Raw genomic sequence first — 14013 nt, 5'->3', positions numbered from 1 at the left:
AAGGCGCGTTACATTCAAAAGCAGGCCAAGAAAGATTCTTGGACTAGGTTCGCATCAACTATCAATAGAAACACTGACTCCAGACTAATATGGAAAAAAATTAGGCAGCTTTCTGGTAAGTTTCCAACTGTTCCTTCCCCAATTCTCTCCTGCAATGGGCAAGAACTCTCTGCTCCTCTAGATATAGCCAATGCCTTGGGCAAATTGCTCAAATATCGGCTGCATCAAATTACACTCCAAAATTCCAGAAAATTAAGACCGCCACCGAACAGAGACCTATCAACTTTCGAACCTCACTATCACTTCCCTATAATCAGCCTCTGCAATATTGTGAACTTTTACAGGCCATCAGAACAACACGAAACAGTGCCCCTGGGCCAGATGGCATATATTATGTCATGCTGCAGCATCTCGATGACAAAAACTTACAACTGCTTCTAATCTTTTTTAACCGGATCTTCCTGGAAAATATTTATCCAACCTCTTGGCACCATGCTACAGTTTTGGCGTTTTTGAAACCTGGAAAAGATCCCTCCAATTCTAATAGTTACAGACCAATATCTCTGTCAAGTTGCCTTGGTAAAATTCTGGAAAAAATGATCCATAGTCGACTCACTTGGATCATTGAAACTCAACATCTACTGAGTAATTGTCAACATGGCTTTCGCAAAAACAGTTCATCCCTAGATCTGATGATCAAGGCGGAATATGAAATTCGCAATGCCTTTGTGAAAGACGAACACCTTGTCATGGTCTCCATTGATATAGAGAAGGCATTTGATACTACCTGGCGGTATGGCATTCTCAGTGACCTATATAATCTTGGTCTACGAGGCAACCTACCCATATTTATTAGGAACTTCCTGAAGAGCCGATCTTTCCAGGTGAGATATCAAAATTCCCTTTCTGCTACATTCTCGCAGGAAGAAGGAGTACGGCAAGGATCAGTTTTGAGTGCAACATTGTTTGCCCTTAGAATTGATTCCATTACAAAAGTACTCCCAAATACTGTAGAGGCTTACCTGTATGCTGATGATCTCGCTATTTCTTGCCATTCTCAGAACATGAGATCTATCGAAAGGCAATTGCAGATGTCCCTCAATAAAGTTCAAAAGTGGGCTGAGCTCAATGGATATCGTCTTTCCCAACAGAAAACAGTTGCGATCCACTTTTGCTGTCAACGCAAATTGCATGCAGATCCTGAACTTCGGATTTCAAATTCCACCATTCCGATTGCCAGTAATATGAAATTCTTGGGACTAATCCTGGACAGTAAGCTCAATTTCTTTGAGCATGTTAAATTAATACGTACTGCCTGTCTTAAAAAGATCAACATGCTAAGAGCTTTATCTGCCCTCTTTTGGGGAGCAGATCATACAACTTTGCTGCTCCTATATAGAGCACTGATTAGATCCCGTTTAGATTATGGTGCTCCAGTTTATGATTCTGCCCGAAGGAGTGTGCTACGCTGGCTGGATCCTATTCAGCATACTGCACTGCGGATTGCAATTGGTGCATACAGGACATCTCCAACTCAGAGACTATACATTGAAGCTCATGAGCCCCCTTTGCATCTTCGTAGAAAAATGTTATTACTTAAATATGCAGCGAAAATACAAACTTACTATTTGCATCCTATTCAGTCATACCTTTTTAATCAACCACTGGTTAATCTCTACAGAAATAAACAAAGTAAAATCCAACCAGCTGGCCTACGGCTCCTTGAAATATCACAGAACTGGAATGTTCCTCTCCACAATAGGCAACAGATAAAGAATTACTCTCATCCACCATGGACTACCTTTCCTCAACTGACCTGTGATACCTATTTTCTTCAATGGGGAAAGAATTGTCTACCGGCTGCGACTATGCAACAACTCCATGCTAGCCATATTCAAACCTATGCTGACTTCTTGCCGATATATACGGATGGTTCCAAATCTCTGTCAACAGTTGGAGCAGCAGCAGTGTTTCCCTCTGCTATCATATCAGCTTCTCTTCCACCTGGGTATAGCAACTTTTCAGCAGAACTGTATGCAATACAGTTAGCTCTAGAAAATTTGACTGTACATCCATCTGCAAAATATATAGTTTATACTGACTCTCTCAGCTCAATTAAAGCAATGCAGAATATATCACAAAAGAATCACCATATTTTAATGAAAATCAGAAGTTTGTTATTGCAGATTTATCACCGTCAACAACTAGTGAAGTTTTGCTGGATTCCAGCACATTTAGGCATAAAAGGGAATGAAGTGGCTGATACATCTGCCAAAAGTCCAAGCTCAGACCTAACTTCTGCCCCTATTCCAGCGCCCGATTATAATATCTTAATTCAAGCAGCATGCATTGCACAGTGGACAGAATTATGGCATAACCAAAGGATTAACAAACTTTTCCAGCCGAAACAATACCCAAAGTTCTGGCACTCCAGCAATCAGACAGTGCGGCGGGAAGAAGTGGTACTCACACGAATGAGAATAGGACACACCCATCTGACTCACCTCCATCTACTAATGGGCGATGATCCTCCTCAGTGTCCACACTGCTTAGAACATCTAACAGTCAAACACATTCTGATTGACTGTCCACAGTATCAACAACATCGAGCTGCAATATTTCAAAATCTGGCTAATCGTCGAGAACCATTGACATTATATCATGTCGTTGGAGAGGACGCAAGTGTTAACAAACTTTTCTGCTTTCTAAAACAAATTGGAGTGTATCATCTTATATAATAGGCTTCAAAACTGAAACTAATTTAAACTAGATTATTTTATAATACTCCTAGGAATAGGCGCACTATAGCCATAGCAGCTAATGTGCCAATAAACAACCATACCACACACACATACCTAAAAAATGTTATATTACTTGAATTACCAAATTATTAATGTATTTTTTAAAAAAATATCTGAATGTCCAATTATCATTGAAAATGCGGCATTCGCCATCAGTTTTTCTTTTTTTTTTAATTGGCTCATTTTATGGGCTATAAATTATATTAAATTAAAAATTGTAATAATTAGAAAAGGCATAAAACATAAAATATCTCGCACCAATATTATTTTTTTCAATAAGAAGTCAAACCCAAAGGAGCTTCGTTCGATTGATGCTACAATAATAATTAGGAAATAACTCTTTGACGCTGCGTAGAATCACTTGGTTACTGTTGTACTGGCCGCGATTCCCGATTGAATCGAATTAAGCCGAACGTTTACGGCGAGTGTAGTCAGGTATGGATTTTCTATATTTATGCATTTACCGAGGGGGCCGGATTCAACATCGTCGCGGGCCGGATGTGGCCCACCCCTGCTCTAAAAGGTCATTTTTATAATGGAAATTGTATTAGTTTTATGTCAAATAAGTTCAACACAAAAATTACTTTTAACTAAAGGATGCAAAAACAAAACACATGATCAACATATTTACAAACGCTACTATTGGCTATGTGGTCCAGCTGGAGAATGAACTACACTTTCATCGTTATCATATGTTCAGTTATAAGAATCAATTTTGAACGCCTTTGTGATATTTTTCTAAAGCACATTTCTGGAGGTCACGACCCTAAAACAATTTGCACTTTCCATTTTATTGGGCTTTTCTGTTAGTGAACTCTATTATAAATGGGTAGTAAACTCGATCTTATTGAATTTGTGATAGTACTGATAACTGGAATTGTGTGGGTTTTTACATTATTACAGTGAAATGTGTTTCCCCGTCATTGAAATCTTCAATCATATAAAAAGAATAAATCAATTTTCAGAATCTTCTCTTCAATGTTATTATACTTATTATAATGATGAAGGGAAAGCAACCAATGGAAAGTGCAAGTGGTGGCAGTGTTAGAAACAAAACAAAATTGATTTAGAAATGAAGATGAAAATGATTAAGAAGTAGGAATCAGGACAAAGTTTGTCATCTATTGCATAGGAATTAGGTCTCACTGCTTCAACAGTGAATACAAATTTAAAGGACAGTGCAGGTATAAAAGAGCATGTTTAAGATCAACAGTGATCACAAAACAGCGTTTAGGTGCTATATCAAAGATGGAAAAGCTATTTATAATGTGGATGCTTAAAAAATATGGGTATTACCTCAATACTTCTTCATAGGATGACTTCTGCACCATACTCTCCAAGTAAAAGCCAACTTAAAAATGTATAATAACTTTTTTTGACTATTATTCACTTCTTCCTCTCATATCATTATTTTAATCCTCTCATTAATGGAAAAAAAAAAGTTATGTATTTTTTAAGTATTGACAAAACATGGAATATATTGAGCCATAGCAGCTCTTAGTTTCATAGTAATAATAATCTTTTTCTCTTTCTTTGTCCTCGCCTTCCTCCCACATTCATATGGGGGTCGGCATTCCCTTCCTTAATTCTCTTCCTCCATTCCTTTCTAACCAGGCTTCCTCTCTCTTTCAAATCCTCTGCCACCTTGTTCTTCCATCTCAGCTTAGGTCTCCCCCTCTTCCTCTTCCCTATCACCTCCAGCTTTTCACACCTCTTCCCTGCATACTCCTCAATTCTTCGTTCCACATGACCAAGCCATCTCAACCTAGATTCCTGTATATTTTTACTCAGAGGCCCCACCTTAACCGTACCTCTAATGTAGTCATTTCTTAACCTGTCCTTCCTCATCACACAACACATCCATTTTAGCATCCTCATCTCCACCACTTCCACTTCTTCTCCTGGGCCCTTGTAATCGCCCATGTCTCAGCACCGTACATCAATGCGGGTCTAACCACAGTTTTATACACTCTTCCCTTCATTCTACAATTAACTTTCTTATCACACAGCATCCCACTCATCTTTCTCCAGTTCAGCCATCCACATTACACTCTGTGCTGTATTTCAACGTTCGATCCCAGATACTTAAATTTCGAAACAGATGGTAGCTTTTCCTCCTTCAGAAGCAAGTGCACTTGAGTCTAATGGCCATTCCAGCAAAAGTATTTATGAAGATATTAAGGATAAGTACAGCAAACTAGCCAAGTTCGTGCCAAGAAATGGTTGGTTTAATAGGTTCAAACATTGTGCTGGTTTCCACAACATTAAAGTAAAATTTTTGTAATTGCACACTTTTGAAATTTTTCCTGCGCATGAGATAAAAAAATTGAATAAATAATTTTATTTACATGTTCATTGAACATTTCTTTCACGCATAGTTGTGGGTGCTGCATAAGCCTTTGGGGAAATTCTGCCTTACTTAGAGTTCCATGGAACACAATCCTTACGTAAGTCGGAGAGTAGCTGTATCAGAAATTTGGGCATTTGCAAATGGCTTGCAGAAAATCTGCAACCTGTGCAAAATGTGGTTATAAAAAACACAAGACTAACATCTTGAAATGCATAATCTGTAAAGGGGTGCACCCAGCTTACTCAAAAACATGCAAAAAATGGAAGCAAGGGAAACTAATTCAGAAATACATAACACAATACAACACAATGTACCAAAGAGCAAGGAGAATAATATAGCCATGGCCTACAAACAAGCCAACCTATGCCCAAGCAGTGGCCCAATAAAAATCAGTAGAAGTCCAAACCGAAATTTCCATGCTGCCAAAAGAACTGTTTACTGGATTGAAGCCACAAAAACATGAGAAAACAGTGACTACTTCAATTTTTATTCTCACAGAATAGATATCCACAAATCAGCATCACAACAAAGACCAACATAAACCTACAAACCCCAAAGAAACTAAAAAGATGGATATAGGGGAAATAAATACATCTGAAGAACCAATACTTGAAATCTTTGCAGAATAAGAAATGGACATGGACCGGCCCTTTATACCTGAAAAAGAAAAGACAAAATGTAAGAATGCTACATTTCAGCAGCAACCTGAAAGCCTTAGGAAAACCAAATAATGGATCAGTTCATCCAGTGGAACTGTAGAGTCAATTACGATGATGTCCAGTATCTATTAACACACCATACACCAATCTTCTAAAATGCTTTCGTCTTCAAGAGACATACCTTAAGGAACAAGACTCTCTTTCAATAAAAAATTATAAAATGTATAGGAAAGACAGAATAAGAGAAGAGCCAACATGTGGAGGAGTTGCCATCATGGTCCATAACCATATCCCAACCAAACACATTCCTTCAAACAACAATCTAGAAGTGATAGCTGTAAGAAAAACACTAAGACTTTGGGTAACCATCTGTTCAATGTATCTTCCACCAGGACCAGACATACCATTTGAAGAAATAGACCAACTAATCTCCCATCACCTTTCTGTATAATGGGAGACCTGAATGGAAATAGCCATCTGTGGGGAAACACTGACATCAACAGATGAGGACAAATAATAGACCATCATAACCTTTCTCTACTCAATAACTCAATAAAAGTCTGCAAATATTGCACAAGTTGCACATTTTGTTAGGTTGTGATTCATAGGAGAATTGCACTCTTTGGTTCAACCCTGAACTACAGCACTCCTACTACTTTGTGCCCATTGCTTTGCTGTCTAGTCTTTGGCATAATTTCTGTTTAAATACAATTTAATTGATTAATTGACAACACTACACTAAGCTAATAGGTTCCTAAATGCAATGGTACATATTACACTATCAATTTTACATTATACCTCATGCTATCAAATTCAAGTTAAACAGTACGTTGTACCATGGTGTTCACAGAGCTGTATATTAGTTATATCTGTACTTAAAGTAAAATTTCTTAGCTAAAAAGGAAAAAAAAACTCTGTGATAGGACCTTTAAGCTACTTATTTATCACAATTAAAGCTCTAAAATTCCACTGCACTACTACTAGTAGTGAAGATGGGGGGGGGGGAACCCATGGTGCTGCTTGACACCAAACATCCTTTGCACTACTAGTTACATGTACAACATTCATGCCTAAACACCAATACAAAAACTGTATGAATAGTAAGCTGTAACTTACTTAAAAAATCTCTGGCTAAATTTAAAAATAAAAAAAAGGAACAAAAATATGGTAAAAATTTCCAAAACCTTATCCATTCCCACATGCTCAAAATTCTTCATCTACACACTTAGTAATCAAATGTATGGAAGTGCAGAAGTATCATTCATTAATTATATATCATCTGTATTTGATAGAAGTAATGAATTAAACTATTATTTTTAGTTCCCATCAATGATAGTTTTTTAATACAAGAACATGTCCTGAATGAATGACAAATTATAAAGGGCTTCATTTTTAGTTATTTTATCTATTTATATATAATTTTAAATTGATTGTATATAGTTTCTTATTGCTCAAAATATAACATGAACAGTGATGTGCTTTAAAATAACAGATTAATCTGTTATTTTAAAGCCACATTTGACTTGTCACAGAAACTAAGAGATTGCACTGCCCATTGCCTAAATGTTGGTTTCATGGGATAGAATGACTCAAGTGGGTTGTTACAGTTTTTGACTGATATTTTTTGATTAATTATTCATAAGCACAAAAGAACACAGTAAAATTCTCTTCTGCTACTTTACTTTCTGATCATTACAGAGACATAAATGCAATAAAGTGCGTGAACACAGTGAGTCATATCAAATTTTGTTGCAAAAATTAGCACTAATTAAGTGCGAAATCTCACCACCTCTCATTTTAGCGTCAGATGCATCAAAAGGGAAAACATACTTCCCACCAAATTGGAAAAAGTCCATAAAAATGTGCTTGCCCTTAGGGATAAATGTGTGATTTACAACCTGCTGAATATGTTAGTTAATTCTACAGGTAGAGCATAGACTTATGTTGTATGTTGCAGCAAACAAACTAGGTTTGTTACTTTGTGTATGGATCTCATATTGCCCTTGCAATATGAGATCCATCTCTGTGATTTGTACTCAGTATTATATTGCTCTAAATAAAAGCCATCACTGCAATGAAGAAATGTATTGCTGTTTGTTGAAATAAAATATATGCCATTCCCCATACTGTGGTTTGACATTTTTGAGATCTCATCAGTGGGTAAGTAGGTACTATGATGACCTGAATAACCTAGTGATGAGATATATCTACAATATATCGGATGCGAGATGGTATAGCATGTACACAAAAAAAAAAAAAAACACTTAAATAAATTTAGGGCATAGCTTCACTTTGTACATAGTAATATGTAAACCAAGTTTGCTATTTAGTGCATTAGTCTCGTATTATTGTAGAGGCATTTGTCAACTCATGACAGCATGAGGCAGGGATCCCGTGTCCTTTGAAATCGAGGATATATGTTACATTTCCAGGACAGATGCACTGGGAATGCAGCATATGCCTTAGATTTCATGTCTCCCAAAGAAAAATATCTAAAAGATTGAAGTACGATGATATAGGTGGCCATTACATTGGGTCAGCGGGTCTAACTGTTAAGCTTGTTTTTGCTATAAATGTCCTGTTACAGATTTCTAGTAAACCATTAATGTTCTCTTAGCTTTTTGGTTCACTTTTTTACTCACTTTCATAGTTTCAGATTTAATGCTATTGATTTCCAAGATACTGTAAGGATGATGTGCCTGTACCATTACGAGGCTCTTACATTTTCCCCCTTTATAGATATTTAACATCCTGTATTGTTGCCGATAGTGGCAAAAAAAAAAAAAAAAAAAAAAGCATCTTCTGTAGGAATGTTCTAGAAATAGTCTTGTATTATTATTAATAATGTGAAAAAAAAAGACAGAGCTTTAAGTTCATGACTGTTGTGCAAACTGTGTTAGCAGCACAGTTTACTTTGTGGTTTGTTTGCTAGTATGAATTAATTGAATTACCATCCATATGTCAAAAACAGAGTCAAATACAATTATATGTTTTTTTTTTTTTAAAGTTGTGAATTTTTTTTAATCAAGATTCATGTTTTGCAATATGGCACTTTCTAAAAATAGTGTCTTTTTTATTTATTTATTTTTTAATTCTTGCTCGGGTATTTCTCCTAAATATTTGTGTTAATTTGACTTAAAAAAAACACTGTATTTAGCAATTTAATATACACAGACCTCAAATGTATTGAAACACTAAATGAAAAATACATCTGTTTAAAAGAGTTTGATATGTGAAGATTGAAATCTCTTGCTCTGCTTGTCTTATGGGGCTGAAGGCAACTCATTAAGACATTAGCTGCCACAAAACATGCCGGTTGTCTCAGCCTTTTTAGTTTAATAGGTCTTGATACACCTACTATGTTAAATATCCTCAACTGTCAAGTGATTTTCTTGTGTATGATTAGAGTGATCTCTCTAAATTACTTATAGAACATTCATTTCTAGTGACTCTTTTTATTTAATTTATTTCAAATGGTTCTATTACTAAAAAGGTATTGGATAAGAACCCATAAAAGAAATCCACCTTTCTTTTCTTAGTATATATCTGTTAAATTTACTAACTCAACTAGATTTATCAACCACTTTATCACTAGTTACTAGCTCCTGCTTCCACATAGTAAAGCAAGTAATGTGCAAAAAAATATATCCTCCAGGAGCAAAGTTGAATCAAGACATTGTGCTCATCAGTACTCAGGCGTAAACGATACTGATCATGACTGTAGTATTAGTAGTGGCAAATAAGCAAGCAAGCTTATACAGCATCAGACAAAAAAAGAAAACTTTCCATATCACCTGTCTCTCCTCTCTAATAATTTGATTAGGTCTTCTTTAAATTTATTTATGAAACTGTTCACTTCCACTACACCAGATGAAAATTTGTTCCGACAATTAACTACTTTACTTTCTGGCTGAAAGCAGACTTCCACACATCTATCCTGCAACTCCTTCCTCAGTTTGAATTTATTTCCCCTCATGTTTGTTGTCTGAGCAATAGTAAGGATACCATGAGCATTTAGCTTACTCAATCCATTCAAGTCTTAAACACTTCAAACAGATCAGATCAGCTTAGTTTTCACATGCTGAAGTTTGAAGAACTGAAGCCCTTCTTTGTCAAAGCACCCTTTTGTTCCATTCAATCATGTTGCTCTTCTCTGTACCCATTCTAACAGATCCATGGCCTTTTTAAATGAGGCTTTCAGACCTGTATGTAGTACTCAAAATGTGGCCTAACTATTGTATTATACAGTGGGATAATAACCTTTTCCCAGCTGGAAAAATTCCTGTATATCATTGACAAAACTCCACGACTGTTCTAGCAACCTGTGTTTTCACTGCTCAGAGAACTTTGTGTTTTTCTGCATAATTACACCAGATCTTTTTCGTTCTCCATTCCCACAGTGTGGTACCATACAGCTGCTATACTAATCTGGGATTAAATATGCACTACCTTGTGTTTGAAAATATTAAACTTCAATTTCTACTTATCAGCCTCTTAACTATTTTCTTTTTTTAGATCTTATTTCAGTAGCATACCCTGATCCTCCACGGCCTGTTCTAACAGCCTGTGTTTTCACTGCTGAGAGAACTTTGTGTCTGACTGCACAATTACCCTAGGTCTTTTTCGTTCTCAATTCCTCCAGTGTGGTACATATAGCTGCTATACTAATCCGGGATTACATATGCACTACTTTCTGTTTGAAAATGTTAAACTTCAGTTCCTACTTAACACCCTCTGACTAATTTATTTTTCTATATCTTGTTGCAGTAGCATACCCTGATCATTGTCATTAGCCACTCTGCCAACATTTGTATCATCTGCAAATTTAGACAGTGTGATATGCCTTCATCAGTATCATCAATAAATATAGAAAGTAACAATGGTTCCAGCACTGAACCCTAAAGAAATCTACTAATAACATTAGTCCATGAAGAGCAGTGTCCATTGATAACCACTCTGTCTTCTCCCACACAGCCATCCCTTATCCATAATAACTTTCCCTGAATGCCATACTCCTCCAATTTATATAATAGTCATTTGTAAAATAATAAGAGAAGTTTACCTCAATATATTACGTTGAACACTTCCTAGGAAGTGTTCTACATATTATATTGAGGTAAACTTCTCTTATTATTTTACAAATATTGATATCAACATAGAACGTATTGAGCATTACAGCTCTGGTTCATACTATATAATAGTCATTTACATGCAACAGTATCAAAAGCTTATCTGAAATCTAAGTATACAATGTGAAAATTATTTTTGGCATCCAGTTTCTACACCATGCTTAATTTCACTGTTTAGATTATATAATGGTATTTACTGTTACATTATTTTACAAATGTGCATGCAAATAAATGCCGAGAAGTTGTACTTCTAATGATTTTCACTGCACCCTTCATTTTATGTGGCTCAAACAACATTATGTCAATTTATGTGGCTCAGACAATACTGTGAGATGTAAATTTCATGCTTTCAGTGCACTCCACTGCATATTCTGGATTTTGTTGACCAATTGAAGGATAAATTTGTGTCCATATTTGTGTAAAATTCTGTATTTCAAGGTATTTGTCATTCTCAGTAGACTGGCAAAAATGTGACAGTTCATGGACATTGAAACCAACAACCCACACACTTAAATCAGATGGTGGCCATTTATTTTGTACTTTTGAGGTTTAAGCTTGCTTTGGAAAGTATATAATTTAAATTATTACTTTTGATGTGCCATCCTTTATTATAAACATAGAATGTTGTAAATTATATGCATGGTGTGTATCTGCTGTTTTGTTATAAGATTAAAATTATTTGAATCTTCCACTGTTTTTAGTACATTGTTACTTTAATTTGTGGAAATAATAGTAGCAGCCATATGATGTTGAAGTACTGCTAACTGATCTTTGATAACAAACAGCCAAAACTGCAAAGTTAAGCATTGAAATTTTCATTTCGTTTATCCCTCCCCCCCCTTTTTTTTTTTTAATTCCTGGACATACTGAATATATCATTATGCATTTTTTTTCCCTTAAACTTCTATTTCATGAAATTGCTGTTTTCCACCATAGAATTTTTTAGAAGGTCCAGAAGACAAATACATTAAATCTAAATATAAGCAAGATAGACCCCACTGTGTTTTAATTGAAACACCCTGTCTATGTATAGGCTAATATTGGAATAAATAAATAAATATATGTAAATGTTTGATTGATTTGTAAGTTCTTTAATTTTGTTTACTTTTTTAATAATTGTGAACAAGTGCTGTATGTGTAAGCCATGTAATTTTACATCAGGCGCACTCAATGATAATTATTATTAAACTATAATTGGGAATTCTTTTTCTTGCATATATAAAATCTAATTTATTAAATATTCTTAGGGCATTATTTGATTATGATCCATCCAAAGATAGTGGCCTGCCAAGTAGAGGTCTGTCTTTTCAGTTTGGCGATATACTTCATGTGATCAATGCGAGTGATGATGAATGGTGGCAAGCCAGAAAAATACTTCCTGATGGAGAGGAAGAAGGCATAGGAATTATTCCAAGTAAAAGAAGGTACATTTTACTTGTAAATATTTTGTTTGGAAATAAAGTTGACAGTGCGAGTCCTTTAAATATTTGATCTTATTTCAATTACAAAATGAATTTAATTTTAAAAAAAAACCCAAAGTATGTAAGCTACATTATATAAAATAAATTTTATGTAATAGTTTTGCTGAGGGAAAGAATTACTGAGATAATCTTAACAGTTAATTAAAAATGTACAAGAATACCAACCTGTTGAAGTCAGACAGTTTCATTATCCTTGCAGTAGCTATGTTAAGGGTCATTGTTTTTTTTTGTTTTTTTTTATACCCTGCATGTGAACTGGAAATTTTTCATTTGCCAGCTCATTAAAGAGAGGGAAAAAAAAACAAAAAAGACCAAATAAATGCAAAATTTATCCCAACTACATAGCATGTGAAGATTGTGGTCTGATCCTATTGTATTGGGAACAAGTTTTCTTAAAACGAGATGCTATTGTTTGTATGTTACGGTCACTTTTCAAACTGAAAATTGTAAACATTTCATGCTTATAATTTTCACTAGATAGATATATATCCTGAAATATATTTCAGTTTTACAGGATATTTGGGAAGGTTTTAAGCAGACGTTTGCATGATTCATGCCATTGGTCCATACTAGAATTGCATAGTATATTCATAGCACTGGATGCCACAATTTCAACTTTGATTTTCTTCATGTGATCCTTCATGATAAATTGAGATAAGCCATGGTCATAAGATCTTTTTATATGGGCTTGCGGTGTAACAGTAGTGCAGTTGATGATCCTAGCTTTTGGTCTGCCACTGTGCTTTATATCATTCACACTTCCAGGTGAATGTGTGTATTTTCCAACACATTAGTCGTATTTGATGTCATATCTGGAGTATTCCTAATAAGTTGCCTGTATTGAGTTTTTTTATTTTATTTCTATGTAGCCATTCATGTACCCACATGCTAGTATCTCTATGAGAGAACCTGTTGGGTTTCCTGCCACTGTCTTTGCAACTAGTTTCTTTTTGCTTGAAGAGTGATGCAGTAAGTGCTGATGCTGTGTTTGTTTAAAGTTTCAGGTTACTTGTTTTTCTTCTCCCATTAGTCCAGCAACAAACACAGCATCAGCACTTATTGCATCACTATTCAAGCAAAAAAGCAGCTAGTTGCAAAGATAGTGGCTAGTAACCCAACAGGTTCTCCCATGTAGATAAAAACTTTTTCCCAGCTGGAAAAACTCCTGTATATCATTGATAAAATTGTGTATCTATTTTAAACTAGGTATCTTGCTTCCCATCGTGTAGTGGCCACCTGGAGAGAATATTTCACAGAGTAAAGATGATTTGTATAATCATCTTTACTTTGTGAAATCAATAACAAGTCTTTCAAAAACAGCTAGGAAAAGAATAAAGATGATTATACAAAACCCAATATTCTCTCCAGATGGCCACTACACTATGGGAAGCAAGATACCTAGTTTAAGATTTCCAAAATGGCCAAATTTGAAACAAACTTGATGTTATTTGGTTTTTTAGGAGCATTAGCAACTAAGGCCATATTGCTCCGGGGATATGCGGTGGTCATTCTCTGACCTTTCCGCATCCTCCGTATTTGGTGGTCACAGGCTCGAACCCCGGTCTAATCAAGAAGCGTGTGCTACGCACTACT

At 35.4% G+C, this 14013-nt stretch overlaps 1 protein-coding gene across 15 annotated transcripts in view; it reads left to right on the top strand.

The window, feature by feature from the left end:
- The window catches only part of LOC150090662 (MAGUK scaffold protein DLG1-like), an 800778-nt gene that overhangs the window by 733190 nt on the left and 53575 nt on the right, over positions 1-14013 (top strand). For all 15 annotated transcript variants that reach the window (XR_016546888.1, XM_090372078.1, XM_090372070.1 and 12 more), the window contains one exon: positions 12187-12363. Coding sequence is in view for 14 of the 15 variants with exons in the window: in XM_090372078.1 (XP_090228204.1) it covers positions 12187-12363 (177 nt within the window). In the remaining variant the exon portion in view is untranslated. The remainder of the gene's footprint in view (positions 1-12186; positions 12364-14013) is intronic.

Source organism: Mastigoproctus giganteus, chromosome 1 (genome assembly GCF_048544385.1).
Source record: "Mastigoproctus giganteus isolate SK-2022 chromosome 1, ASM4854438v1, whole genome shotgun sequence".
Taxonomy (NCBI): Eukaryota; Metazoa; Arthropoda; class Arachnida; order Uropygi; family Thelyphonidae; genus Mastigoproctus; species Mastigoproctus giganteus.
Note: the sequence above shows the minus strand (reverse complement) of the source record. Positions and strands in the feature narration are given on the sequence as shown.